The sequence below is a fragment of the Lampetra planeri genome, chromosome 77 (genome assembly GCF_965212315.1).
Source record: "Lampetra planeri chromosome 77, kcLamPlan1.2.h2, whole genome shotgun sequence".
Lineage (NCBI taxonomy): Eukaryota > Metazoa > Chordata > Hyperoartia > Petromyzontiformes > Petromyzontidae > Lampetra > Lampetra planeri.
Window position 1 is genome coordinate 71976 of NC_136182.1, and position 26532 is coordinate 98507.

At 50.9% G+C, this 26532-nt stretch overlaps 1 protein-coding gene across 6 annotated transcripts in view; it reads left to right on the forward strand.

Moving 5' to 3' along the window:
• LOC144738110 (cell adhesion molecule DSCAML1-like) overlaps positions 1 to 26532 on the forward strand; it is a 146313-nt gene that overhangs the window by 10003 nt on the left and 109778 nt on the right. For 2 of the 6 annotated variants that reach the window (XM_078621017.1, XM_078621022.1), the window contains exons 8-12: positions 8541 to 8683; positions 9144 to 9354; positions 11571 to 11739; positions 12275 to 12317; positions 12996 to 15741. The exons of 3 other annotated variants lie outside the window; for them this stretch is intronic. In XM_078621017.1, coding sequence (XP_078477143.1) covers positions 8541 to 8683; positions 9144 to 9354; positions 11571 to 11739; positions 12275 to 12311 — 560 coding nt within the window. In that variant the 3' untranslated portion in view covers positions 12312 to 12317; positions 12996 to 15741. Of the gene's footprint in view, positions 1 to 8540; positions 8684 to 9143; positions 9355 to 11570; positions 11740 to 12274; positions 12318 to 12995; positions 15742 to 26532 lie in introns of those variants that run through there. One more of the 6 variants, XM_078621021.1, reaches the window with a different exon arrangement.

The following is a 26532-nucleotide window of genomic DNA, read 5'->3' on the forward strand; positions in this document are numbered from 1 at the left end:
GGAGGGACGGCTGCGGGGTTGGAGGAGGGAGCGCGGCTGGAGAGATCCCGCCAGAAGGCGCTTCGCGCCAAAAGTTTTGAAGTTGGTGCCGTTTTTGAGGGTCCGCCTTCGGTTGGCGGGAAGCGCGGACACCACGTGGGCGGAGATCTCCTCTCAGCGCAGCCCGCGTCATCGGCGCGCGCCAGAGCTCTCCATCATGCGCCTGCAGACGGAGCCGACATTTTCTATAACCACAGCGGCGCGCGGGAAAATCATTCCTCGGAGGCCGACGACCGGGTCTTCCAGCAACGATTGCCCGCGCTGACGGCATTCAAGGCGGACGGGGGCGACTGGGGAGCCTTCCAACGAAGGTTCCTCGCACATCAAGAAATGTCGGGGTGGTCCGACACCACTGCCCTACGCGCGCTGCCAGCGACGCTCGACGACGACGCGCTTGCAGCCTTCACAACTGCCCCAAGGTCGTCTCGCTCAACGCTCCAGGCCACGCTACATCTAATGGCCAAGGTGTTCGGCCCGCCCTCGACCTGTCGCCACCATTTTTACGAACGGCGCAAGGTGGTTGGAGAAACAACGCTCGCCTATCGCACGGCGCTGTTCGCCCTGGCGGACGCAGCTTTTCCCCGCATGGACAAGGAGGGGAAGGACGCCATGGTGACGGAGCAGCTGCTGGCGTTGGCTCACGACCTGGGAGTCCCCATCAATACGGCGGACGAAATGGACATCTGCTCCCTGGGGATTGCCACGAGTATTCACGCATACGAGGTCCTCAAGCGAAAGCGGACGGTCATCTGCGCATCGGCGGGGATCGCGGCACCTGCCGCCACGGTCGCCGAGCCTCAGCCTGCGGGGGCTCGGGAGGAGGCCTTCGCCGTATCAAGTCCGGGGGAGTGGAGAACGGGAGGTCGTTCGCCCACACGCTCATCCCGCAAGCTGGAGCAACCGAAACCTACGACGTCCCTCGTCGTTTGCTACAACTGCGGCCTTCGGGGTCACGTCGCGTCCGGGTGCCGGGCTCCGCGTCAGCGCGCCACGGGACCACGTCCGGACGACGACCAGGGCCACAAGTCGTCCCAGCTAAACCCGGCAAGTCGCGGCACCTCACACGCTCGGTCCACATATACGGCACACTCGGGTCGCCGCTTCGCGGTGGGGGGACCGCGTATGGGTACCGGGGATTTGGTTCGGCGAGGGGGGTTCGTACACGGCCCGAAAGCAGTCGAATGGTCCGAATTGGCCCACAGGATGGTGGCTGCGTCGGCCGGGTCGTCCGTGGTAACGGGGTTTATTGACGGGGTTGAGGTCCGGGTGCTTGTGGACACGGGTGCGTCAGCCACTATCATTTCGGACCTTATTTATAACATCCTCCCCGTCCAATGTCGACCCCTTTTGCCGGTGGACGTACCATTTTACGCGGCAAACGGGGGATCCTTGGGGATCATCGGCCAGATTCGGGCGACTATTTCTATTGGCGTCATCAAATTGGCGGGTCCTATTTTTGTATCATCATCGCTGGCAGTTCCTTGTTTACTAGGTACGGACTTTCTGGCTAAAATGCCCATCAAAATTCTCATAGATCAGGCCTGCATTGAGCTTCCATCGGGACGGCGGGTTGCATTTTTGACGAGTCCTACTAGAATACGCACGGTTTGTGCGACGGTGCAGGCGCTGGCAACTCAGACTGTACGGGTACCCCCGGGATCGCAAATGTTGGTACCCCTTCGATTGAGGAAACCCCTCGGGGTGGATGCGGGGGGACAGGGAGTTCTGTTGGGGCCGTCTAACAGAGCTGTTGGGGGTCTCGGCTTAGCGGTGGCTCAGACCATGGTGCGGGCGGACAGTGAGCCGTTCGTTATGGTCCTGAATACGGGGTCGCGGCCAGCCGTAATTACACAGGGAACAGTGCTGGCTCACGCGGCGCCGCTACCCGTCGAGGAACAGCTCGTTGCTCACGCGGATTCGAGGGTCGATACGCATCCTCAAATTGAGGAGGGGACAGAGTGGTTGGACTCGTTGTGTGCTGGATCTAGCAACTTGTCTAGGGTGCAGTTGGGTGCGTTGAGGGGCTTGCTTCTCGAATTCGCTGACGTGTTTAGCAGACACAAGTATGATATTGGCTGCACAGACCTGTTGCGCCACCACATAGCGACGGGGGACGCGGCCCCTATTCGACAGAATCCCTTCCGGCTCAGCCCAGCCGAGAAGGAGCACGTGCAGTCGGCGGTTAATGACATGTTGGCGGCCGACATCATTTCGCCCTCTTCCAGTCCGTGGGGTGCTCCCATCGTCCTTGTTAAAAAACAGGACGGGTCCTTGCGGTTCTGTGTCGATTTCCGCCGCCTAAACAAAATCTCAATGGCCGACGCATATCCGCTCCCTAGGATGGATGAGTCGCTGGATGCCTTGGCGGGAGCACAGTTTTTTTCGACGCTTGATCTGCTTTCGGGATTTTGGCAATTGCCCCTCGATGACGAATCGAAACCAAAAACCGCTTTCCGGACACCGGGAGGCCTATTTGAATTCAATCGATTGCCCATGGGCTTACATTCCGCTCCCGCCACGTTCCAGAGGCTCATGGAATTGGTTTTGTCAGGACTCCAATGGGACACCTGTTTGATTTACCTCGATGATATCATCGTTTTCAGCCGGACTTTTGAGGAGCACCTCCAGCGACTGAGAGCGGTGTTCCTCAGGATGCGTTCCGCTAAATTTAAATTTAAACCGGCTAAATGTTACCTGCTTCGGGAATCGGTCAGGTACTTGGGCCATATCGTTAGCCGTTCAGGGATCTCGACAGACCCTGCTAAGACGCACTGCGTCAGCTCATGGCCAACGCCAACCTCGGTCACTGAAGTCCGCAGCTTCATAGGATTCGCCTCCTACTACCGTCGGTTTGTCAAACAATTTGCCACCATAGCCAGGCCCCTGCACGCTCTGACGGCTAAGGGTGTGAGGTTTCACTGGGGGCCGGAAGAGGAGGCCGCGTTCTGCTCCCTTCGTGACGCCTTGGTGCGGGCTCCCCCCTTGTGTTACCCCGATTTCACGCAACCGTTTCTGCTCGACACGGATGTCAGTAACACGGGTATCGGGGGAGTGCTCTCACAGGTGGTCGGAGGGGTCGAACGGGTGGTCGCCTACGGTAGCAGAGTTCTGTCACCTGCGGAACAACGCTACTGCGTAACGCGTCGTGAATTGCTGGCGATTGTTTTTTTATACAGCAGTTCAGGCCGTATCTTTACGGCCGTCCCTTTGTGGTTCGTACGGACCATGCGGCTCTCCAATACGCTATGCGGGTGGCGCAACCCTCCGGCCAATTGTCCCGATGGTTGGAGGTCCTTCAGGACTACCAATTCACGACGATTTACCGTAAGGGATTGCGCCACTCGAATGCGGATGCCTTGTCGCGATTGCCGCCGCGCACGGAATGCGCATGTCTGCTGGGATCGGCGCGGTGTAAACCCCCTGTCGCCACCCCCGCGGAAGTTTTGCTCGCCGCCACTGACACTGTCGGGGTCGACGCTCCCACGGGGACGGACTCGTTACTAGCGTTGCCTCTCATCGAGTGGGGCCGTCTCCAAATGGCCGACAGCTCCCTACTCACGCTACGTCGGAAGGTTGACGCTCCCGGAGGGGGGGAAACGCGGGTCGGCTCCTGGGTGTGCAGACAGGGCCTCTTGATGAAGCGGGACAACATGTCTCGGCGTCACGCGCTCGTTGTGCCATTTGCTATGCGGGGGAGGGTCGTTCTGGCTGCTCATGAACGACTCATGCATCTGGGGTTTCACAAAACGCTTGCCCTAATCCAGCGAGACTATTATTGGCCGGGGATGGGCAACGACGTGGCGAACATCCTTAAGGGATGTGTAGGGTGCGCCCAAAGAAAACCGCCACCGATAGCGGCTAATCCACCGCTGCAATCCATTCAGGTTTCACGCACAAACGAACTGGTTGCGCTCGACATCTTGGGGCCTTTTCCCGCTACACCTAGGGGTAATAAGTACCTGCTGGTTGGCGTAGAGTACTTCACCCGTTGGCCCATGGCATGGCCACTTGCCAACCATTCGGCTGCGGCAGTGGCGGACGCCTTTGTCCAGGGCTATGTTTTGGACAAGGGCACCCCCGAACGCTTGCTGACGGACCAAGGGAAACATTTTTCGAGTGTTTTGTTGCGCGAGGTGTGCGACCTGTTGGGTACAAAGAAAGTGCGTACCTCCCCGTACCACCCGCAGACTGACGGAATGGTTGAACGTCTGAACAGGACCATTACTTCTATGCTGTGCCAACAGGTCTGCAACGATCAGGTTGATTGGGACTTACAGGTACCTGGGGTACTCGCGGCCTATCGAATGGCCCCTCATGCGGCGACGGGGTTTTCCCCATTTTTTCTCATGTATGGGCGGGAGGCCGATCCGGCCATGGACGTCCAACTGGGGATTTCCCAGCCACGCGAAAAATCTAAATTGGCAGACCACATCAAATTTAATATCGCCAAACTGGCTGAAGCGCGAGAGGCTGCGAGATTGAATTCGCGGTCGCGGCAGATCGCGAACGAAAGGTTGCATGAACGAAGGGTGCATACGCACGATTGGAAACCAGGCGATAAGGCCTGGCTGCATTGTCCACATACACCGTTGGCTACGTCCCCTAAATTGTTGAGACCATGGAGGGGACCGGTGGAAATTGTGCGTGTTGCACGACCCCAGAGTATACAGATTAAATGGGAAAAACGCCGTTGGTACGTGCACCCCTCCCGACTGAAACCCTTCGCGGCACCGCGTGACCCCACTTTGTGCCGTGGCGACCGAGCGTGTGATGTGGCCGTCGACTCGGGGAGGGATGTGTCGCAGGCTGATCCTCACGTGTCTCCGCCTGACCCACCCCCAGGTGTCTCGGACCTGACGGCTGTTGACCGTCGGGAACCGGAACCCCGCGGCACGCACGGATCTCCGATGCCTGGCCCGTGCCTTCCTGGGCTGCCGGCACCACCGGACGGTCAACCGCGTCGGGTGCCGTACGACGGACCGGCAAGGCGGACTCGTGCTCGGACACAACACTTTTCATGAAGAAAAAAAAAAAAAATTCAAACCCGAGCTCGCCGCCGCGTTCCCCCTCTGCCGGGGTAATGTCCCGTTCAAGGGGCGCTCGGAAAGAATGGGACGCTGCACGAGACGGAAAATTTTTTTCTTGCATACACATTTATTGTTGTCACTCGCCGGATTGTACATATTGTTCTTGTTGTGTTGTTGTGATTGTTGTTGTGTTACGGGGCACACATGGGGGGGGGGGGGGGAGTAATACATTTTTATAGCAGCCGGGTCGGCTGCGAGCTATGTGGTAGGGGGTGATGTAGTGGTGGTGTTGACGTGCGCCGACAGTGATGGATTACGGGGCGGCGCGGGGTGCGGGGTTGGGCACGCGTTGTGGGCGTGGTGTGGACGCGCGCGCCGGGAGTGAGTGAGTACGGGGCGGCGCGGCGTAGGGGATTGTGCACGCTGACACGAGGTGAGAAAAGGGGATCGTGGGCAGCGCGCAGTGATTGGTCAAATGGGATGGGTGCTCTCAGCGACGTCCGCAGGATGGACATAAAAGAGGACGCGCGGGAGCACTCGGGGTTGTTGTTAACCAGTTGAAGATTGAAGACGGAGTTGAAGAAGTAGTGCCCTGAGACCCCTAGTCCCGCAGTCCTTGCCAGGACCGGGGCCCTGTGTGGCTCGGAGGCGAGACTGTGGGACCCGTGGTCCGACGCCCATGTGGGTCGGGACTGTGGGACCCAGAGTCGAGACGGACACCCCGGTTGGGTGTGTTCCGAGAGGCTACGGGGCGTAAGAGCCCGTGTTGGTGTAGCCAGGAGAACCCTGTGGGTTAGGCTGGTGTTAGCCACCCGTGTAACTAAGTGGGTGTTGGTCACCCGAGTAACTATAGCTGGTGTTAGTCACCCGTGTAACTATAGTTGATATTAATAAAAGAGTGTGCTACCCGTGAAGTCGTCTCCCGCCGAGTTACTACATTACATATAGACTAGAGAGGTAGGGTACATGGGCAGGGCTAGAGATGGGGGGGGGAGGGGCAGAATAAGATCTGCGGTGGCGACGGGAGAGCTCGGGGGAGAGAGAGGTGGGGCAGAACAAGATCTGTAGTCCCACCTGTTGACGATTGCTTGTGTTGTGATCGAAACATCGTGATTTATTTTATTTCTACCTACGTGACTTTACCGAAAGAAGTGTGGAGTGAATGTGGAGTGACGGTGGAGTGAGTGTGGGGTGAGTGTGGGGTGAGTGTGGGGTGAGTGTGGGGTGACTTTACCGAAAGAACCAAAGAGTATGGATTCCTGCAGTCACGAAAGCTTAAAATCAAGATCATAACATTATATTTGGTTATTTGACGTTGCACTTAATTTGGCTAATTCCAAGCTCTTGGCGGTTAAACAAACCAGGCAGAGCTCGTCCAACGCGGGGGTTACGTTCCTGAAAAATGGCGCGTTGGGCCAAACCGCGTCCGGCAAATAAAATACCTAACGGGAAAACTATGGTTGCGTTCCTGGGTCCGAAATTATCACCCCCTTCCTCTTTGTTTTACAAATTCCAAATAATGTTGGTGCTTGTTTGTGTCCTAAAGGATGCTGAGTTGCTCTCATTTTCTTGTGTGTGTGCACTCTTTAGTTTTCACTATCTCCTCAACACAAAACCCCCGTCTCCACTTATTTTTCCGTACTACGTCACTTACGCCCAACGCTTGCCCCTAACACTGTTACTTGAATGTTAAATGATTAGCCATCTAGGCGTTCATATGACGTCATCAGAGAATTGATGGCTAGATGCATGTGGCAATATGTAAACAATCTTGATTTGAAGCTTTTAAGTTGTGTTGCACATAACCAGAATCAGCACACACCACGAGTTTCCGTGCTCGACTGTCGGTGGCAATTTCTATCCCCGCAGCAATATGCGCATTTGTCGACTCAGTGAGTCGATTCGATTCTGTGCCCCGTTGTGTCTCCCTTTTTGTGCTTGTGAGTGTGCTGGGTTTCAACACAATTCCCGATCAGTCATGGATCTTCATCTCCTCCATTTCAGCATTCCGATCTACATTCATCCTCAATGTGTCAATGCACAATTTTTCATCCAAAGCCTGATGCCTGCATTCCTCAGGGCGTGTCCCTGTAGCAAGTTTCTCTGGCCCATCCATAGCACAATCACGCAACTCCACGACACAATGGGTGGCTTTTCCCATTACCTGGCAATCAGGTTTCTCTCCCCCTCCCTGTGGTTTGTTATCATCTCCTGTCGGATCACACCTCAATGCAGTTATGTTTTTACGTTCGACAGGTGTGTCAATCAGTTTAACACGTAGGCTTTCGCGATATTTATAAATGTGTCGTAACCCTCCACCACCCGACACGGGTGTCTGTATCCAGGGATTGTGCTGTTTTACTCGAGTTATATTTTGATGTCCTGAGGTTAGATGTAACTAAGTTTTCACTTAAGCTTTTTTGACTGCTGGAATTCATATTCCTTGGTTTTTGGTAAGGTCACGTAGATAGCAAGATACAACAAGAGACAATATGTGAGGTGAATGGGAGTAAAATAAGGTAAATTTCGATTTAAAGCTTTCATGACTGCAGGGATTCATCTTCTTGGTTCTTTCGGTAAAGTAGTCACGTAGAAGGGAAGTAATAAAATAATACAAATAAAACATAATACAATACAATTCTCACGACGTTTCGGCCACAACGCAAGCAGCCGTCTTCAGGTGGAAAACAGGTCTGTCGAGAAGGCAGGTGGAAAACAGGTCTGTCGAGAAGGCAGACTGCCTTCTCGACAGACCTGTTTTCCACCTGAAGACGGCTGCTTGCGTTGTGGCCGAAACGTCGTGAGAATTATTTTATTATGTTTTATTTTTATTATTTTATTACTTCCCTTCTACGTGACTTTACCGAAAGAACCAAGAAGATAAATTGCAGTTCATATAGGTAGGCTAAGAATTTATTTAGTTTTTTAAATACTTTTTGGTTCTTTCGGTAAGTCACGTAGGTAGAAATAAAACTAAATAAACCACGACGTTTCGATAGCAACACAAGCCATCGTCTTCAGGTGAAAATCGTGACAGCCAAGATGTCTGCTGCGAGCAGCACGATGTGCAGTCACGAAAGCTTCAAATCAAGATTGTTTTTTTTACTTCACATTTTACTGTGCAATACAGTATTGTAATTAATAAATACACACAGTATATAGTTTATACAGTACGGTACTGTAAATTGCTCTGTTTTGCTAAATTACCACCATTCGTTAAGACTCCTGGGTAGGCGAGGCCATATTCGACTTACGATATTTTTGACTTACGATGGGGTCGTCGTAACGCATCTCCATCGTAAGTAGAGGACTACCTGTATATTATTTATATATATTGCACTCTGCAAGTCATCCAATGGGATGTTTAGTCTCCTGCAAAGTGTTTGCTCTTTCTCTGTTGTGAGCACAGCACCTCCTCCGAGTTTCCATCCCATTCCTAATGTGAAAATGTGAACTTCGTGGGTTTGTCCACAGACCTGGCCGTTGTCACCCCAGTTGAGGCAAAGTCCAGAGTAGGCAGCACGGTTCTCCTGCCCTGCTCTTACACCTGCACCATCGGTGACGTTACAAGGACGCTGGTGGAGTGGTTCAGGACCATAGGCGGACACAGTGAGAAGGTGCGTTACAATTACAGTTGCACGCCCATAATTCACCCCTCTGACTGAACCTTGCACGCAAAAAAGACTAAAACGTAATTATTAACGACCTTTCATGCTATATGTGAAATATCCAACTATATTCTTTGGGTCTTTCGGTAAAGTCACCTAGAAAGGTTCAAAGAAAATAACAAAACATTATGACGTTTCGATCGCTTGTGTAACAACCCAAAGAATATTAATTCCTGCAGTCACGAAAGCTTTAACTCAAGATATCCGACTATAATTGTATCCGTTTCTCTGCTCTATCTCTCTCTACTTTGAAGAAGAGCCATTGCCCAAAATGTTGGGTTATTTAGTTTTACTGTTATAGGGAACGTTATTGATGTAAAACAGTTATTTTTTACAATGAGCACGTGTGTCATATGTACAGAGAATCGCATCGTTTGTCTGTACGTGTTCTCACCTTTGTCGACCACAGGTTTATAAGATCAAATACAGTAAGAGAAGCCTCAGGCCATTGCAGGTGACGTGGGTGGGTGATGAGTCGACGTGTAACGCCTCCATCACCATCAGCGACATCCAGACCCACGACGCTGGACGATATCGCTGTGAGGTCACGGTTTCCCGATACGACAAGCCAAGCATGCAAGACATCGGGTATCTGCAGCTGAACGTTCACAATGAACCAGGTTTGCATTATGTCATCCCTGGATCTATTTAACACCCACCGCTTTATCATTCTCACTAAGCGAGAATACAAATTCTGTCTATTCAGATTTACCACTAAAATTCACTCTGTGGCACAGCCATAGGGGGTCTTTGTGATTCTTCACAGATATCACATCCTGCAGTATAAGAAACTAGACTCTTTGTTGAGTTGTCTACATGAGCCAATGACAGCTTAAGTTCCTGTCTGTGTCTGTGTCCCATGAGAGTGTTGTCCACTTGTGGGATGTGGAATGCTTCGATGTCGGAAAAAAGCTTTTTAGCTCAAGGGGCTCTACTCGGGCAATAAGTTTCTGATTTGGATTTACTTCAAGTGCCGATGTGGGAGCTGCACGGTGATTTACGGCCTCAACAGGAAACCGGCACAGCGATGATTGACCTCTTCTGCTGTCTGTCCATGACTCCGTTTGGAGTCATTGCCTGCAGCCGACATTGGCCCAAACAGTCATCAAAAGCTGTTCTATCGTTCAGCTAATGAACACGATGCTGGGCAAACCGTGTGTTGAGGGTGAACACCTCGCTGGTGAACACAGCCGCAGGAGAATCATGAACAATGGCCTCCATCTAGGCTGGGTTATTATAGCACCATCACTATTTAACATTCATAGGCAGGCCTCGCCGGACATAGGGGGTTACGTTCCTAAAAAAATGACGCGTTAGGCAGAACCGCGTACGACAGATAATTATTGACATTGTGGGAAAACTAGGGTTATCTTCCTGGGCCCGAAATGATCACCCCTCCCTCTATGTTACTAATTCTACAAGATTTCTGCCCTTGTTTTTGTGTAATAAAGGACTCGATCCTGGGTCTGTCTCCGTTGTCCTTTATTCGGGTTCTTACACTCTTCCCACACGGCCCTCGCTCAGAGCTCTCCCCTTGGCAGCTCCGTAGCTGCTCTCGCTCCCGTAGCCTCCACACCTCTGCAGCTCCGCTGCAGACTCCTGTACAGTCCTCCGACTGCGCTCACTGCAGCTCCACCGCTGCCCCTACTGCAGCTCCACCGCTGCCCCTACTGCAGCTCCACCGCTGCCCGTCGTTCCTCCGTGCTTGGTCACCGCTGGCGATCTCGCCACTCCTCGACCTCCGCCCTGCGTGGCCTCACTCTAACTCTATCTCCCACACTCTCCCCGTCTCTTCCGGTATCTCTCCCTTAAGACCTCACCCCTCTCTCACACGTGACCTAACTCCTCCCCCCCATGACGTCATATCCGCCAAGTCGTTTACGCCCGCATTACATTTGTACTAAAGGATGCTAAGTCACTCTCCATTTCTTGCGTGTGTACACTCCTTAACATGAAACCCCCATCCCATTCCTGCACCACAGAACTCGCGTCCAATGCTCTCCCCTGACAATTATTTCCCAGCTCCACGCTTGCCCCTGACTCTGTCGCCGATTCGCCATCTAGGCGGCCATCTAAAGTCCTCAAAGACTGGACAGCGAGATGCTTGTGGCATTGTGAACATTCCCATTGCATCGCTGTGTATGTTGAGTGTGTAACTTTTTCACATGAAAGTCTCTCAAAAACACACATTCATACCTTGCAATGGATGCAGCAGTCTCACGGCACTACTTTTTGACACGGAGATGAGAGTCTTAGCAGCGTGAAGCCGAAACATCACCCCGGTGTTCCGGAAAACCGGCCTCATTAGGTCTTGCACCGTGTAGAGCCATAAGGCGCATTCAATAAAGCCACAGCGTGTCTGCTACTCCTGACAACCAGGAGGAGCAGAGACGCTGTGCAGCACAGAAACAAGGATGGTGTGATGGATCTCAGCGATCACAGGACTGGATCGGTCAGAACTGGAGAGCTGGGGAAGGAGGCGGGAGTGGCGGTGCTCATCTCACCCGAGCGGAGAGAGGGAGTCGTCTCACACGGCTGGGGCTGCCTTAGTAGAGGAGGGGGCAACCGCGAGGGCGATGAACGTGGAGGCACCAGGGTGGAGACAGAAGAGCAGGCCGAGAGCGAGGGGAGTAGAAGTGGCGAACGCGGCGGATTCGAGGGACTGGCGAGTAGACGCGGAGGTGGCCCAAGGCAGCAACGAGCAGAGCAGGAGGAGCTGCAGGGCAGAGACCGCACGAGAGGAGGGGGACATGGCAGGAAGAGGCAGAAGACGTTGACTGTGTGCATCTCTTGGGTGTTCACGTGTTGCTGTGTCGTCTGTGTTTGTGTTTAATAGAACCGACAGACGCAACACCCACACCAACCTCAACCCCAGCTCCAGCTCCATCATCTGTAGCTGGCATCGTCCTTGGAGTCATTGCTGCTATTCTGGTTGGTGTTTCTGGAGTTGTTTTTTACTGCAGGAAGAGGATGAGACTATGTCAGACACGAGAACCAGAAGCCCCGTGAGTATCGACCGCACTTGCACCAGAACCTCACAGTGAGTGATAGAACACGGCTCACAATGGCCACGCCAGAGACCCTGAGCCGGCCCTCTCCAAGGGCCTGAGTTTGACTCCAGCTCCCTGCCTGCCCGTGACTCAGAGCTGTGCTCAGTGGAGCCTGCGGGAGCTCATGGCAGCTGGGACCCCTGAGTTAGACTCCCAGCCGTGGCTGCTGTCAGTGACAGGGGCTCCATCTGAGTGGGGGTGGTGATGTGAGACTGCGTCAGTCATAGGAGATGGTGAACTCAATGGGCTCTCACGTAGTTAAATAAAATACATCAATCACAAGATACAATGGTCTCAATGGACTCTCACCTGGTTAAACAAAGGATGTCTTTCAAATTAGGGTCAGTGATTGCTGTGGTCAGTGGTTCCATGCGGGTGCCAGGGCAGGTGTGAGGCGTGGGTTAGACTCCCAGCCGTGCCAGTGACACAGGCTGCAGGTGGGCAAGGATGGGGATGTGTGAACAACTCGTGTCCACTTCTCTCTCAACAGGGTTGAAGAAATGCAGCCAATGGACCCAGTTGGATAAGATGAGGTGAGAGCGAGAGAGGCAGGAAGCAGGATCCACTCTTATCAGGGTCATTCTTCCTGTGTGTGTTTGTGTGTGCGAGTCTGCGTGCACTGCGCTAAGAACCAGAGACCTGGGTTCAATTCCCTAACCTCCCTGCGTTGTGTAAACGCCAGCACTGCTGAGACAAAGGCGGCCAGGCGCGGTGCTGGCCACATCACCCTCTCGAGGTGTTACCCGCTAGCAGCACTTGCCTCGACTGACTGGTCAAGGCTACATCATGGGGGACCGTTGTGTTCGTCACACATGTTTGTCATAGCACGGGAAGTGACTTTGATTGATGAAGTGGAATGAAGCCCCCCCCCCGTTACGATGCATCCAGGGGCACGTGCAGGACACTAGGAATCGCGTGGCCAGGATAGGGTAGACAACTTGGAGACAGTGCCAGCCATCTCAGTCATCCAATGAGACCTGGGTCTGTTCCGTGACCTCCTGCCAGCAAACCTTTGACAAATCACGGAACCTAAAAGTGCACCTCGCATGGCACAAGCACGGTTGTGACGTCACTGCCACGTGAACGGCTGTTATTGTTATGCACGTACCTGCATTCGTTATCTATGCAAGTGTTGCACAATTCTACACTGCTCACTTCGCCTCATCACGCACTCATCACGCACTCATCACTTACCTCTCTTTATTAAACAGGTCAAGTTGCACTGGCAGAGCAAGGAGATGAGGCCAACGATGAAGAAGGAGAAAGTGAGACTTCAACTTAGAAAAGCCAGAAGTCGAGCCAACCAGTCCCAAGCCACCTTAACAAATGCAGCAAGTTGTACCAATCAACTCACCACTGCTAGAAACTAACCCTCATAGAGCCCATGATCAAGACGCCGGCAACGTAGCGATGTGCAGTTGACCGCAATGCCTCGTGAGGTTAACGTGCGGAGCCTATAGCAAATTATGTTATAAAGGGGCCCTTAATTTTTTGTAAAAAAAACACGTAAATATTAAAACATACATTTTTTACTTGCACAGTAAAGTAATTGTATTTTTTCATTGGCTATACAGACAGGTAATGACAAATCGATAACCTTAAACACACAGTCGTTCATAAAAGTAGAAGATGGTATAGTACTATAGTAATAGAGCAAGTGCAGAATCACTGAACCGGAATTGATAGCTTGAAAGCATTTAGCGTGGGGCCTTGAAAGTGCAGGGCCCGTAGCTACATATGTAGCTACTTTTGCTGCTAGGATAATAAGACACTGATAAGTAGCATATTCTACTTTTGCTACGAGGATAATCCGGCACTGCTTTGAGGTTGTGAATGCGAGAAGGATGGTCCAGACTGTCTGGGAAGAGAGTGCTCAACAAGTTGCTTAAATTTGGGCTCGCAGCTCGAGTCAATAATAGTTTTTTTATGTTTTGGTGAATAATCAATTATTCTGTTATGATGTTTTAAAGCAATAGCATTACAAGTGTAATGGGTTCCGGAGACACTTGTAGAGGTAACTTCTTTATTACAATACAACACTCCAACAGTTATGATACTCTGTTACAGCCTAGGGACACAGCATAGGGACACAGCCTACTCTAGCTACGCTCTGGGGTCCTCCGGCTACAATTACCCTAGGGGAGGCTACCTGACCCGACCCAGCCAAGGTGCGGGTCTAGACTCTGGCTTCCTCGGAACTCGCCCTTACAAGGACGTAGAGCTGGGAGTCCCAGAGTCCCACCACTGGCCCGCACAGCGTCCCGGCCCTGACAAGGACAAGCGGGACGAGGGGGTCCAGGGTCCTAGGCTGGCTGGTTTTGGGTCTTGAGCTGCGACTGGCCCCGATCGGCCAGGGAACGGCCCTTTTATCCCTCTTGCCCATCGAGGGGTGGGGTTGTGTGTGCTCCCAGATACCCCACAGAGCACACACAGCCCCCTGTTGGTGGCACCAAGCGGCTCAGCTGTCTGGGATCCTAGAGCCTGGCGCCGAGGGCTTAGTTGTCTAGGATCCTAGAGCCCCCCGCAGCCCCTCCCCTCTTGGGCTGGCACAGTGGCCCCTCCCCTGGGGGTCCGAGGTACCTGCAGATGGGCCCTGTCCACCACTGCTGGTAAGTGTGGCCCACCTATGGCACTACACAAACAGTAATAGGCTTGGTTTGGTCTTCATAAAACTTTCTTTGTTTTAGAAAATGTATAACGACTGGGGAAACCCACCACAGAATTAGCGCGGTATTTCAGTGGCACACTGGGCACGTGCGTGTGTGCTGATTGGCCTTGCCTATGACTGGTACCAGCGGTGTCAAGATCGGCCTCTGTGCAGGAGGTTCGTGAAGGACGTTGCTGAGCAGCTGGAGGCAGTCGCCCTCCAACAACAACGAGGACAGAGGAGGCGGCTAAAGCGCAGAAAGTTGTCACAGTAGGGGGCACAGGTGGCGCATCTGTCAGCCATCTCAGTCAACCCACGAGACCTGGGTCTGTTCCGTGAACCTCCTGCCAGCGAACCTTTGACAAATCACGGAACCTGAAAGTGCACCTAGCATGGCACAAGCACGGTTGTGACGTCACTGCCACATTGTGAACAGCTGTTATTTTTATGCATGTACCTACATTCATTATCTATGCAAGTGTAGTGGTGATACGCGCTGGGGTAGGGATCGGGTGCCAGCGCGTAGTGATTGGCTGTGTGTGTGGTGACGCGCGCTGACGGTGAAGGATCAGGGGTCAGCGCGGGGTCGTGGGTTATGTGGTACTGATTGGCTGTGTGCCGGTGACGCGCTTGAGAGGGAGTGATCGGGTGGCAGCGCGGCGTGATTGGTTGGGTTGTGGAAACACGCGCTGGGGGAAAACGGATCGTAGAAATAGCGCGTCGTGATTGGTTAACTAAGGAGCGATGCTCACGTCAAGGTCCGCATCCGCTCCGTCTCCCGTGAGCAGGGACTATATAAGGTGATGCACACAGGCGCACGGGGAGAGTGTAACCAGCGAAGACTGAAGACGGAGAGGAAGAGATAGGGCCCTGTGGTACCCAGTCCCGCTGTCCTGTAGGGACCGGGACTCTGTGTAACCCAGAGGCGGAGTGTAGGGTGAGCATGCAGTGTCAGCATGCAGCGTGTGTAGCCAGAGGCACAGAGTCTACACGAGACGAGTGATGCGTGTGTAGCCAGAGGCATAGGGTCTACACGAGACGAGTGATGTGTGTGTAGCCAGAGGCATAGGGTCTACACGAGACGAGTGATGCGTGTGTAGCCAGAGGCATAGAGTCTACACGAGCTAAGTGAAGTGTGTAGCCAGAGGCATAGAGTCTAGACGAGCTAAGTGAAGTGTGCAGTCAGAGGAATAGAGGTCACACGTTGTAACGTTGTATCGAGACAGTAGTCAGAAGAATAAAGACCACACGTTGTATCGTGACAAGTCAAGATTTAATAAAAAGTGTGTTACCCGTCAAGGAGTTTCCTGCCGTCATTTCCAATACTTCACAAGTATTGCACAATCCTACACTACTCACTTAGCCTCATCACGCACTCATCGCTTACCTCTCTTTATTAAACAGGTCAAGTTGCACCGGCAGAGCAAGGAGAGGAGCCAAACGATGAAGAAGGAGAAAGAGAGACCTCAACTTAGAGAAGCCAGAAGTCAAGACAACCAGTCCCAAGCAACCTTAACAAATTCAGAAACCAATCAACTCATCACCGCGAGAAACTAACCCTCAGAGCCAATGATCAAGACGCCGGCAACGTAGCGATGTGTAGTTGAACCGCAATGCCTCGTGAGGTTAACATAAAGCTACAAAAGCTCTGGTTTAGTCTGGACCGTCTGAAAATAGAGATGTAGAACGCGAGACCTCAACTGTGTTGAGGGAGGAGCAACCAGCTGACCACGTGTCACGGTTGAGCCTCCTAGACACGTGGTAGCTTTACGTCCATTTTGCAACGTGCACTGTCGTGCTGCCTCACAAATGACTGGCATAGAGACCCCGGATGTTTACACAGAGACCCACAGACTCACAAAGTGACCCATATATTCGCATGGACACCATAGAGTCCCATAGATAACTATAGATTCACGTAGAGATATATTCCCAAACAGACCCAAAGGCTCACATAAAGACCCACTAATGGACACAGAGACACATAAATTCACACAGAGACCCAACCACTGGCACAGAAAGCCAATGGCTAATATAGTGACCCATACATTTAAATATAGACCAGTATACTTTACAGAAACCCATAGACTTAGATAGACACATGGTTGTGATTAAACTGGGCTTTTAAATGCGGTAAGTTTGATGGTCTCAGCCCGGTCACCAATGACTGCACAAAACAAAACCCATCATGTAAAATCATGATTTGAAGTTTTCGTGACTGCAGGGATCCATACATACACTTTGGTTCTTTCGGTAAAGTTACATAGGTATAAAATAAATTTAATCACGACGTTTCGGGCGCAACACGACAAAACGTGATTTATTTTATACCTACGTGACTTTACCGAAAGAACCAAAGAGTACTCATCATGTAAATGTGTCCCATCATACCTCATTTGTTCGATAATTAAAACGTCTGCTTGGCTGTCGTGCGACAACGTCTCAAGGTGAGTCGTGCGAGGGGTTACGAGCCCAGATGTGCGGAGGCTTTCAAGGGAACGCAAATTATTCTCATGACAGTCCAGTCCCTTGCACAGCCATTTGTTTCACACACCGGGGTCGCACCGCTCTGCAACATTGACAAGTGGATTCCTTGAATTTTGTCCTGTTAAAAAAAGTTGATTTTTACATTCGAGTACAGCAAACAACTTCCCTCTCGCGAGTTTAGCTATCGCGGTTTTGCAGTTTCGTGCCAAGTCTATTGAGCTACAGAGTTCGCCGATCTTACCGCTGTCGCTGGACCATTCGCGGTTGATCACGAAATTTCTGTACGCGCCGTAACTATACTGCTCGCGATGATGCTGCTGCTGCGGAAGAACACATGCTGTGCCATCTTATCTCCGTCTTCATTTTTTCTCTGTGTTATCTCCATATTTTCTCTGCCTTGTCTCCATCTTATCTGTCATATCTCCATCTTTCTGTCTTGTCTCCATCATATCTCCGTTTCGTCTCCATCTTATCTACGTCCTGTCTCCATCTTCTCTCATCTTGCCTCTACCTCCCGTCTCTTCTCTCAAGCGGCCCATTGGGGGTCCCGCGGTCTTTCCAGCCTCGAGTGAGCAGGCAGTGAGGTTCAGCCGCCCGCCATTTTGTCTTCTATCGCCCGCCATTTTGTCTTCTATCGCGCGTTAGGAACCGTGAACCAAACCCCATTATCCCCATTTGTCTTCGAGTTTGGGGAAGGCAAATTTTCCGATTGCAGCTTTATTCCAAGAACGTAACACCGGCGATGGACAAGGGTTTGCTGTATATACTACATGCTAAATCAATGCACCTGTATTCTATTTTTGCAAGGCATAATGCACTTATACAGTATATATTGAATTTGATTCGAAGATATGTATTACACGGCAAATTATTGATCTCTTCTATTAATATTGCAATTAGAGGCCATGTACGAGTATATATTCAAAATCATAATGATTGAGTGTTACACTGGAAACAATCTTGATAATCCACATACGTCAGTAAATGTTTTTCCACAAAACCCAACAACGTAGATTCCAAAGCCAACACAACGATGCCGAGTTGTTTTGGGGTTAATGGAAAGAATGTTGACATAGAGCCCATAAACAAACACGGGTCATTGTGATGGCGACAATTACAACTGACCTCTATTGGCAGGAAATGCATGCCACTTAGAGCAACTCTGTTTACCAAGAACGCATATTGAGCGCTATACGAGGTATGTCTGTATACAGCAGTCCCTCGGTTAACAGTGACATCGGTAAACGGTTGTTGGGTTAACGTTTTGCCTCCCATAGGACCCCATGGTTTCGACTAATGTAAACATTGTGATTAACGGTACGTTTACGTTGTGCATGCAAGGCACCAATTTCGACCAATCCGAGTGCTCTTAAGTGGGCAGAGCCATGGCCTCAGCCAATCAGCGACGTGCATTGATGAGCGTTTAGGCCTCGACTGGCTTTGTTTACATTATCACGTTTGCTGTTTTGCCAATGGAAAGAGCTCTTTTGCAGACTAAGTGATTTTGACTTATATTTCAACTCATAAGCGAATTCGACATAACAGTTATTTTAGTAAACAATAGTTTTTTGTGGATCGGGACAAAATTTTAACCAAAGGACTACTTTATATATATACCAACTGGGGGGGGGGGGGGGGCATTACACGGACCCAAGCGGTGAGGTTGTGCATGCGTGGATATGTAAGCGGTGGGTGTTGTTGACCTGTGTGTAAGTGTGCAGAAATTATTTTATGAAACGTAATCATTCGAAAACTGAAACGAAATGTATAATCACTACCTAAAGACCTGTCTGTACACAATATTTTTCATATACGCTCCATCCTCTTCTGAACAAATTGGGTATTCAGTGAACACGGTGGCATTTTAATCTCGACGTAACGCTTGACAACGCCACCCACGTATGATTGTCCATGAGCGAAAAAACTGGTTGCGGAAAATACAATCCCCAAATGATCAACCGACTGTTCTTGTGCTTTGTTGATGATCGTTGCAAGTGCAACTTGAACAGGGAAGTAACTAGATTCGTCGGAGTTGGGACGGAGGAGTGGATTCGTTACCTGATCATCGTAATGCGAGGAAACCTTTCCCATGAAGAGAGCCGGTCATCGCATCGATGCAATTTCTTGTTAATGGGCAGTAACAGGTCTATTTCTGAAGGTCTGAAATCCGTTTTAGCTAAAGGACTAAACTTTGCAGTCACACCTAGACACATACCAGTTAATGATATAATTGCTAGAGTAGATGTAGCTCTCAAGGGCCTGAGTCACATCGCTGCAGACGTAGCAAGATCTGAAATCTCTGCAACCCTCAAAAACGCTAAGATGCCAGCTAGCAACATCAGCAAAGATGAGCGTTTTGAATTAGCTCAATTAAAAAAGAGGGATGACATTGTCATCCTCTCAGCCGACAAAGGCAATGCCACTGTCATCATGGACAAAACAGAATACAACAAAATTCAAGAACTACTCAACGATGGCAGCTATACAAAAATAAAAAGAGACCCCACCAACAGCCTCGTCTCTAAAACCAAGCAAATCATTTCTGATTCAACCGCATTAATTGATCAGACCAAACAGTTCTCGTTGAAACCTTCTGCAGCCAGGCCACCAAGATTATACGGCTTGCCAAAGATACATAAAGAAGATACACCTCTTCGTCCCATTGTCTCTACTATCAACTCCCCCACCTATAAACTGGCTCGTTTTTTGTCTGAAATCCTACGGCCTTTCACTGGAAAAACCACCTCTGCGGTACTAAACTCTACTGACCTGGTATCGACAATCAAGGGGATTGCCCTGTCCCCAGACGACCTGCTTGTCAGTTTTGATGTGGTTTCCTTATTCACCGAAGTTCCTGTACCTGACACCATCGCAATCATTGAAGACTTGGTTCATCAAGGACTGAATGCTGGGGTACCCCTCTGGTGAGACACTGCTTAACCAATACATAATTCACCTGGAATGGAACTTTCAACAAGCAAACTGAGGGCACCCCAATGGGCTCCCCCCTATCTCCGGTTGTAGCCAACGTCTTCATGGAGAAATTTGAGACTGACGCCATCCAGACTGCCACTCTACGCCCGACCTTATGGAAGAGGTACGTAGATGACACTTTTGTCATCTGGCCACATGGCCGGCCTGCTCTAGACCAATTTCTCGACCACATCAATTCCATACACCCAGCCATCAGATTCACCATGGAAGTCGAAAAAGATGGCAAGCTACCCTTTTTGGATGTCCTAATTAAAAGGAGACCTGATGGTTCAATGAGCCATTCTGTCTACAGGAAAGCCACCCATACGGATGCTTACCTAAAACCAGATTCCCACCACCATCCATCGCAGAATAATTCCCTCATCAAGACTCTATACCATAGAGCCCAATGCATTTCCGACCAGGAACACATTGCCAGTGAACTCAAACATGTACGCCAAGCTCTTAAGGCTAATGGTTACTCCGACTACACAATCCGCAAGGCCATCACTCCAACCATCAAGAAGGATCCTGTTGAGGAGCCTTTCAAGACCATCACCTTACCCTACATTGCTGGGGTCACAAAAAAGATCTCAAAAATCCTGATTACACACAAGATCCAGGTCCGATTCAACACAGTACATAAAATCCGTGATCTGGTCCCGTCTGTAAAAGATGTGGTTCCAGACATACAGCATATTATATAATTTTTACGACATAGAATTGAAATGTATTACTTACTGTTAGTAACTCAGCTTATTGTAGAGTATAGTAAGTATACTGATGATACTATGTAGTTTATACTTGAGTTGTTTACGTGTTGGTTTTAGTTACTGCAGCTACATACTATTAACACTCCTTCCCTTTATTAATGCTACCCCTAACCCTCCCTTTGATGCTGAATTAGTACTATTCACATACCTGCATTTCCCATATCCTCTCCCTTTGATGCTGCTAATCCTGCATAATGCACAGGCATATGTAGTACTAATCACATTCCTGCATTTCCCATAAAAATGCTAAATTCCTCTTGATATGCAAATTCCTTTGTCAAGGCGCCCAGCTTATATATATGCTCCAAGCTCGTGTGCTGTTTCATTCAGACGCTGTCGCCTCGACAGACCTGGTTTTCACCTGAGGACGGCTGCTTTCGTTGTTGCCGAAACGTCGTGAGAATTATTTTATGTTTTATTTTTATTATTTTATTACTTTCCCTTCTACGTGACTTTACCGAAAGAACCAAGAAGATAAAAGATAGCTGTCAAATCAGGGTCAGTGATTGCTGTGGTCAGTGGTTCCATGCGGGTGCCAGGCAGGTGTGAGGCGTGGGTTAGACTCCCAGCCGTGCCAGTGACACAGGCTGCATGTTGGCAAGGATGGGGATGTGTGAACACGCGTGTCCACTTCTCTCTCAACAGGCCTCAAGAAAGGCAGCCAATGCACCCATTTGGATAAGATGCAGGAGCAAGATCAGGTGAGAGCGAGAGAGGCAGGAGCCACTCTCATCAGGGTCATTCTTCCTGTGTGTGTGCGTGCACTGCGCTAAGAACCAGCGACCTGGGTTCAATTCCTTAACCTCGCTGCGTTGTGTAAACGCCAGCACGGCTGAGACAAAGGCGGCCAAGCGTGGTGCTGGCCATTGGTATGGATGTTAGACTTCTTTCGCACCGTACATAGTCAACCGTGGCTAATGGGAGTTGCGGGTGAAGGACAACAATCTAAGCACAACAACAACAACACTCAATTCTAAATAAATGAGTGTTCAATGGAGATTATTTAAAAGTGGCTTCCTAATATCAGCAGCGATCACAGGACTGGATCTGTCAGAACGGAAGAGCTGGGGAAGGAGGCGGGAGTGGCGGTGCTCATCTCACTCGAGAGGGAGTCGGCTCACACGGCTGGTGCTGCCTTAGTAGAGGAGGGGAAACCGCAAGGGCGATGAACGTGGAGGCACCAGGGCAGAGACAGAGGGGCAGGCCGAGAGCGAGGGGACTAGAAGTGGCGAACGCGGCGGATTTGAAGGACTGTGGAGTAGACGCGGAGGTGGCCCAAGGCAGCAACGAGCAGAGCAGGAGGAGCTGCAGGGCAGAGACCGCACGAGAGGAGGGGGACATGGCAGGAAGAGGAAGAAGACGTTGACTGCGTGCATCTCTTGGGTGTTCACGTGTTGCTGTGTCGTCTGTGTTTGTGTGTCGTCTCCGTTTGTGTTTAATAGAACCGACGGATGCACCGCCCACGCCAAGTCCAGCTCCAGCTCACCTGTAGTTTGGATCGTCCTTGGAGTCATTGCTGCTCTGGGTGCTGTTGCTGGAGTTGTTTTTTTACTGCTGGAAGAATATCTGCAAGTTGATTTCTCATACTGTGATTTAACGTAGATAGGTGAATTCTATTCTGTGAAAAAAAGTGTATTTTTACATTCGAGTACAGCAAACTCTTCGCTCTCGCGGGTTTAGCTATCGCGGTTTTGCAGTTTCGTGCCAAGGCTATTGAGGTGCAGAGTTTGCCGATCGCGGGCTGGACCATTCATGGTTGATTACGAGATTTTTGTACGCATCGAAACCGCACCGCTCGCGATGATGCTGCCGGGGAAGAACACACGCTGTGCCATCTTGTCTCAGTCTTGTATCAGTCTTGTCTCCGTCTTGTCTCCATCTTGTCTCCCGTCTCTTCTCTCAAGCGGCCCATTGCGGGTCCCGGGTCACGTGGTGTTTCCAGCCTCGAGTGAGGAGGCAGTGACGTTCAGCAGCCTGCCATTTTCCTTTCTATCGTACGTTAGGAACCGTGAACCAAACCCCATTTTTCCCATTTACCCACATGTCTCCATAGATGTTTTAAGCAAAACCCGACAACGTAGATTCCAAAGCCAACACAACGATGCTGAGTTGTTTTTGGGTTAACGGCAAGAATGTTGACCCCAGAAACAAGCACGGGTCATTGTGATGGCTACAATGACGACTTACCCCTATTGGTAGGAAATACAGGCATACCACTTATAGCAACTGTTTAATAAGAACGCATCTTGAGCGCTATACGAGGTATGCCTGTGTAGGGGATGTCCGAGCCATCCTCACACCGCACGGACACACAATCTCCGCACTCAACATAGCACACACCAATCACACGCACGTGAATACACTAGACGGGGGTCAAGGGATTAAAGGGCACTGACATCACACGCACACGGCGCGCGAGACAGAGATGTGGATTATGAAGGAGGATGGAGATGGAGGGTTTAAAAGGGGCTGTGAAATGCGTGTTGGTGGTTGCTTTTGAGGAACGAGCGTGGTTCTTGTTTGAAGAATAAAAAGGTGCTTAACCAGTCTCCGACTTCACTTCATCTGGTGGCAGCGGTGGAATGTCTCGCCTCAGCCGACGCAAGATCCCAAGGGGGGAGACTCGGCCAGAAGACGCTCTAGGATGAAGAGCGGCGAACCTTGGACGAATAGCAGCAGCTTGCCGATGGTGTTATTTTTAAGAGCAGAATGAAGTTTGGAAGGAGTGCTGGTGAAGTAATGGGACAAAGATAGGGTTTAAAAGGATACAATGATGGAGTGCAGAAGTGTCTATAAGCTGTTTCATTAGCAGGTGTAGTGGCAAATTGAGCAACAAGTATGGACGCGAAGTAACGAGCGTAGCCGTTTGTAGAGTTGAGCAGAGGTCGCAAACGGGTTTTGATTCCTTACCCGTATCCGTACCCGGCCGCACCAGGGTCGCAAATGGGTACCCGTACCTGGCCGGGTACGGGTAGCCGTTCCCTACCCGTACCCTACCCGAAATGAGTGACAAACGGTTACCAGTGACTCACGGCCTACCCGTACCCGGCCGCACCAGGGTCGCAAGCAGCTACCCGTACCCGGCCGGATACGGGTAGCCGGGTATCGAGTAGGGTATGGGTATCGGGTACCCGGTTGCGACCTCTGGCTCATATCCTCGAGCTTGGAGGACAGCGAGCGGAGCGTGGTCTGCAGTTCCCTCTCTTTCTCATCGCCCGAGTCATGTTGTAGTGGGTTCTCAGCGAGACAGAGACGACGTAGTCGAGGCACAAGGGCCAGTAACACAACACTTGAAGGGGTAACGGCCCCTTCACCCGTACTCAACAGGAATACACCCCTAGCACTATCCCCGACTGATCTACTCCCAGTCCTCTAAGAGTGCTAGGGGAGGCTATCTGATCCGGCCCTATAACTACAACACAAGCATTGCAAACATGATGCCTTGTATAAAGGTGTCAGTTTTTGTACCAGTTGAAATGGTAAAAACCTACGAAGTTTCGATCGCAACACAAGCGATCGAAACTTCGTATTTTTAGTTTATTTTCTTTGAACCTATCTACGTGACTTTACCGAAAGACCCAAACAATATAGTTAACATCTGTGACGTTGTTGGTGCTGTACCCCAAACACCTCTTGGACTAGAGAACCCCAGAGTCATCTCGCTTCCTTCTGTCAGTCACAGTCGCCGTTCTCTGGACAACCTCAGCTGGCCTCGTCGTCTAACACGGAGAGGGAGAGGGGGTGGGGGGTGAAGCACCCATTGGGCTGTCAGAGTGTGACGGGGCAGGGAGCACCACCCACTGTGCATTGACACACACGTAGTGATAGCCACTCATACACACGCGGTGCCACTCAACGCGTGCATCGAATCATCATCGTTCACCCCACGGAGCTGTGACTTGGGCTAACAACGGTGAGGATTTAACTCTGTGAGTGTAAGTGTGAGTTTGTGAGTGTGTAAGTGTGTAATTGTGTGTGAGTGTGCGAGTGTGTAATGTGTGAGTCTGTAAATGTGTGAGTGTGTAAGTGTGCAAGTGTGCAAGTGTGAGTGTGTGAGTGTGTAAGTGTGCGAGTGTGTGAGTGCACCTAGCCTGGCACTGGCGACGTGGTGACGTCAGTCACTTAGTGGCGAGTGGCGAATGGCGGGTATTGGTATGGATGTTGGACTTCTTTCGCACCGTACGTAGCCAACCGTGGCTAATCGGAGTTGCGGGTGAAGGACAACAATCTAAGCACAACAACAACAGCACTCAGTTCTAAATAAATGAGTGTTCAATGGAGATTATTTAAAATTGGCTTCCCAATATCGCATGGAAGAGCGTTCCAGACAGCCGCAGAAGCGCATTTGAAAGCGTGCGAGGCAGTGTTTGTGTGTAAGTCGACTCAGCCTCAAACGTTGTAAACATCGCCACTGGGGAGACAAAGGCGGCCGGGCGTGGTGCTGGCCACCCACTTCCTCGTGTGCCACAGTGCAGGCCGGAGTAGACTCCACAGGCCAACAGCGCTTGCCCCCACAGTCTGTTAGGAGAAGTTATACTGGGATAGTTCTTTTGGTATTTCACGCGCATACCTCTAAGGTGAGTGGGGAACAGCGCCATGTAGGTGAGAGGTATGCGTGCAATGCTGTCGTGGCCTTCAGCAGTTGAGGGACCGGTTGGACCGCGCTCTGCGGTTACCGGTCTAACCGGGATATTTCATCACAATTTAATTAACTCACTCCGAGATTCAGACACCATTCAAAGTCATTGTCCCTTGTGATTGACATCCTTTATTTAACCACCAGCTGAGAGAGAGCTCCTATTGAGATTCATTGTCTCGTGTTGATGAGTCTTGCCGGATAGTGAAGTGGGGAGATGTGACCCTCATGCCAAACGATGAATTAATTTGTAAATAGTTTGTAACTTGTTCATTTTGCAGAAATCCTGTCCTCCAAGGAATGGCCCCGACTTCTCCACTTGAAACAACAATAGTAATACTATTATTTATTGGTAAGTAGCACCACCACGACCACCACCGCGTGTAGCCTGTAACAGGCTTTTGGGGCAAGCGCTGAGCGAGGCTGAGGGTGGAGTGACTGGAGCAGGGGACACGCGGGGGACGGACACGCGGGGGACACGTGGGGAACACGTGGGGGTCACGCGGGAGACACGTCACTGCCCACACGTGCGTGATGACGCGCTAGTCGGGGACGTCATCCCGCACGTGCCTGTTCGGGGATGTACATGTTTGTGAGGGGCACACCTCTGGTTGGCTGCTTGGTCCCAGTCACGTGACACACTTCAACCAATCCGTGCCGCGTTAGTCACAATGACAGACCTGGGTGTTTATATCGTAGGATGGTCAGCTCCCTTCTGAAAAAGAGCTATACAGCTCAGTGGGCCTTAACTGGTAACATCAAACATACTTTAGTTTTAGTATGGGTCTCTAAGGGTGTCTGTGGATCTCTATGGTTCTATGAGTCTCCCTATGCATAGCTCTATGTACGATACGTGGAGCGGTGGTGTGGAGTAAACATCGATACTGGGGAGACAAAGGCGGCCGGGCGTGATGATGGCCACCCACCCCCTCGTGTGCCACAGTGCCGGTAGCCTTCATAGGCGCTATTACTCGCTACTACTAACAGCACTTGCCCCAACAGTCTGTTGAGGCTACACGGGGGATCTTTGTCTCTGTGTAGAAGTGAGTCGCCTATCTGTGCGCGATCTGCGAGTCTACCTCTGTGGTTCGCAGCAACACTTCGTCGTGGTAGGAGGAGGCTGTCGCGACCAAAAGTATCCACAGTGGAGGTTTGTGTTGGGTTAGATCGCGTAAATATCAATGTTGTGTCGTCGTTACACCCGCCACTAACAACCGACACAGCCAATCGGT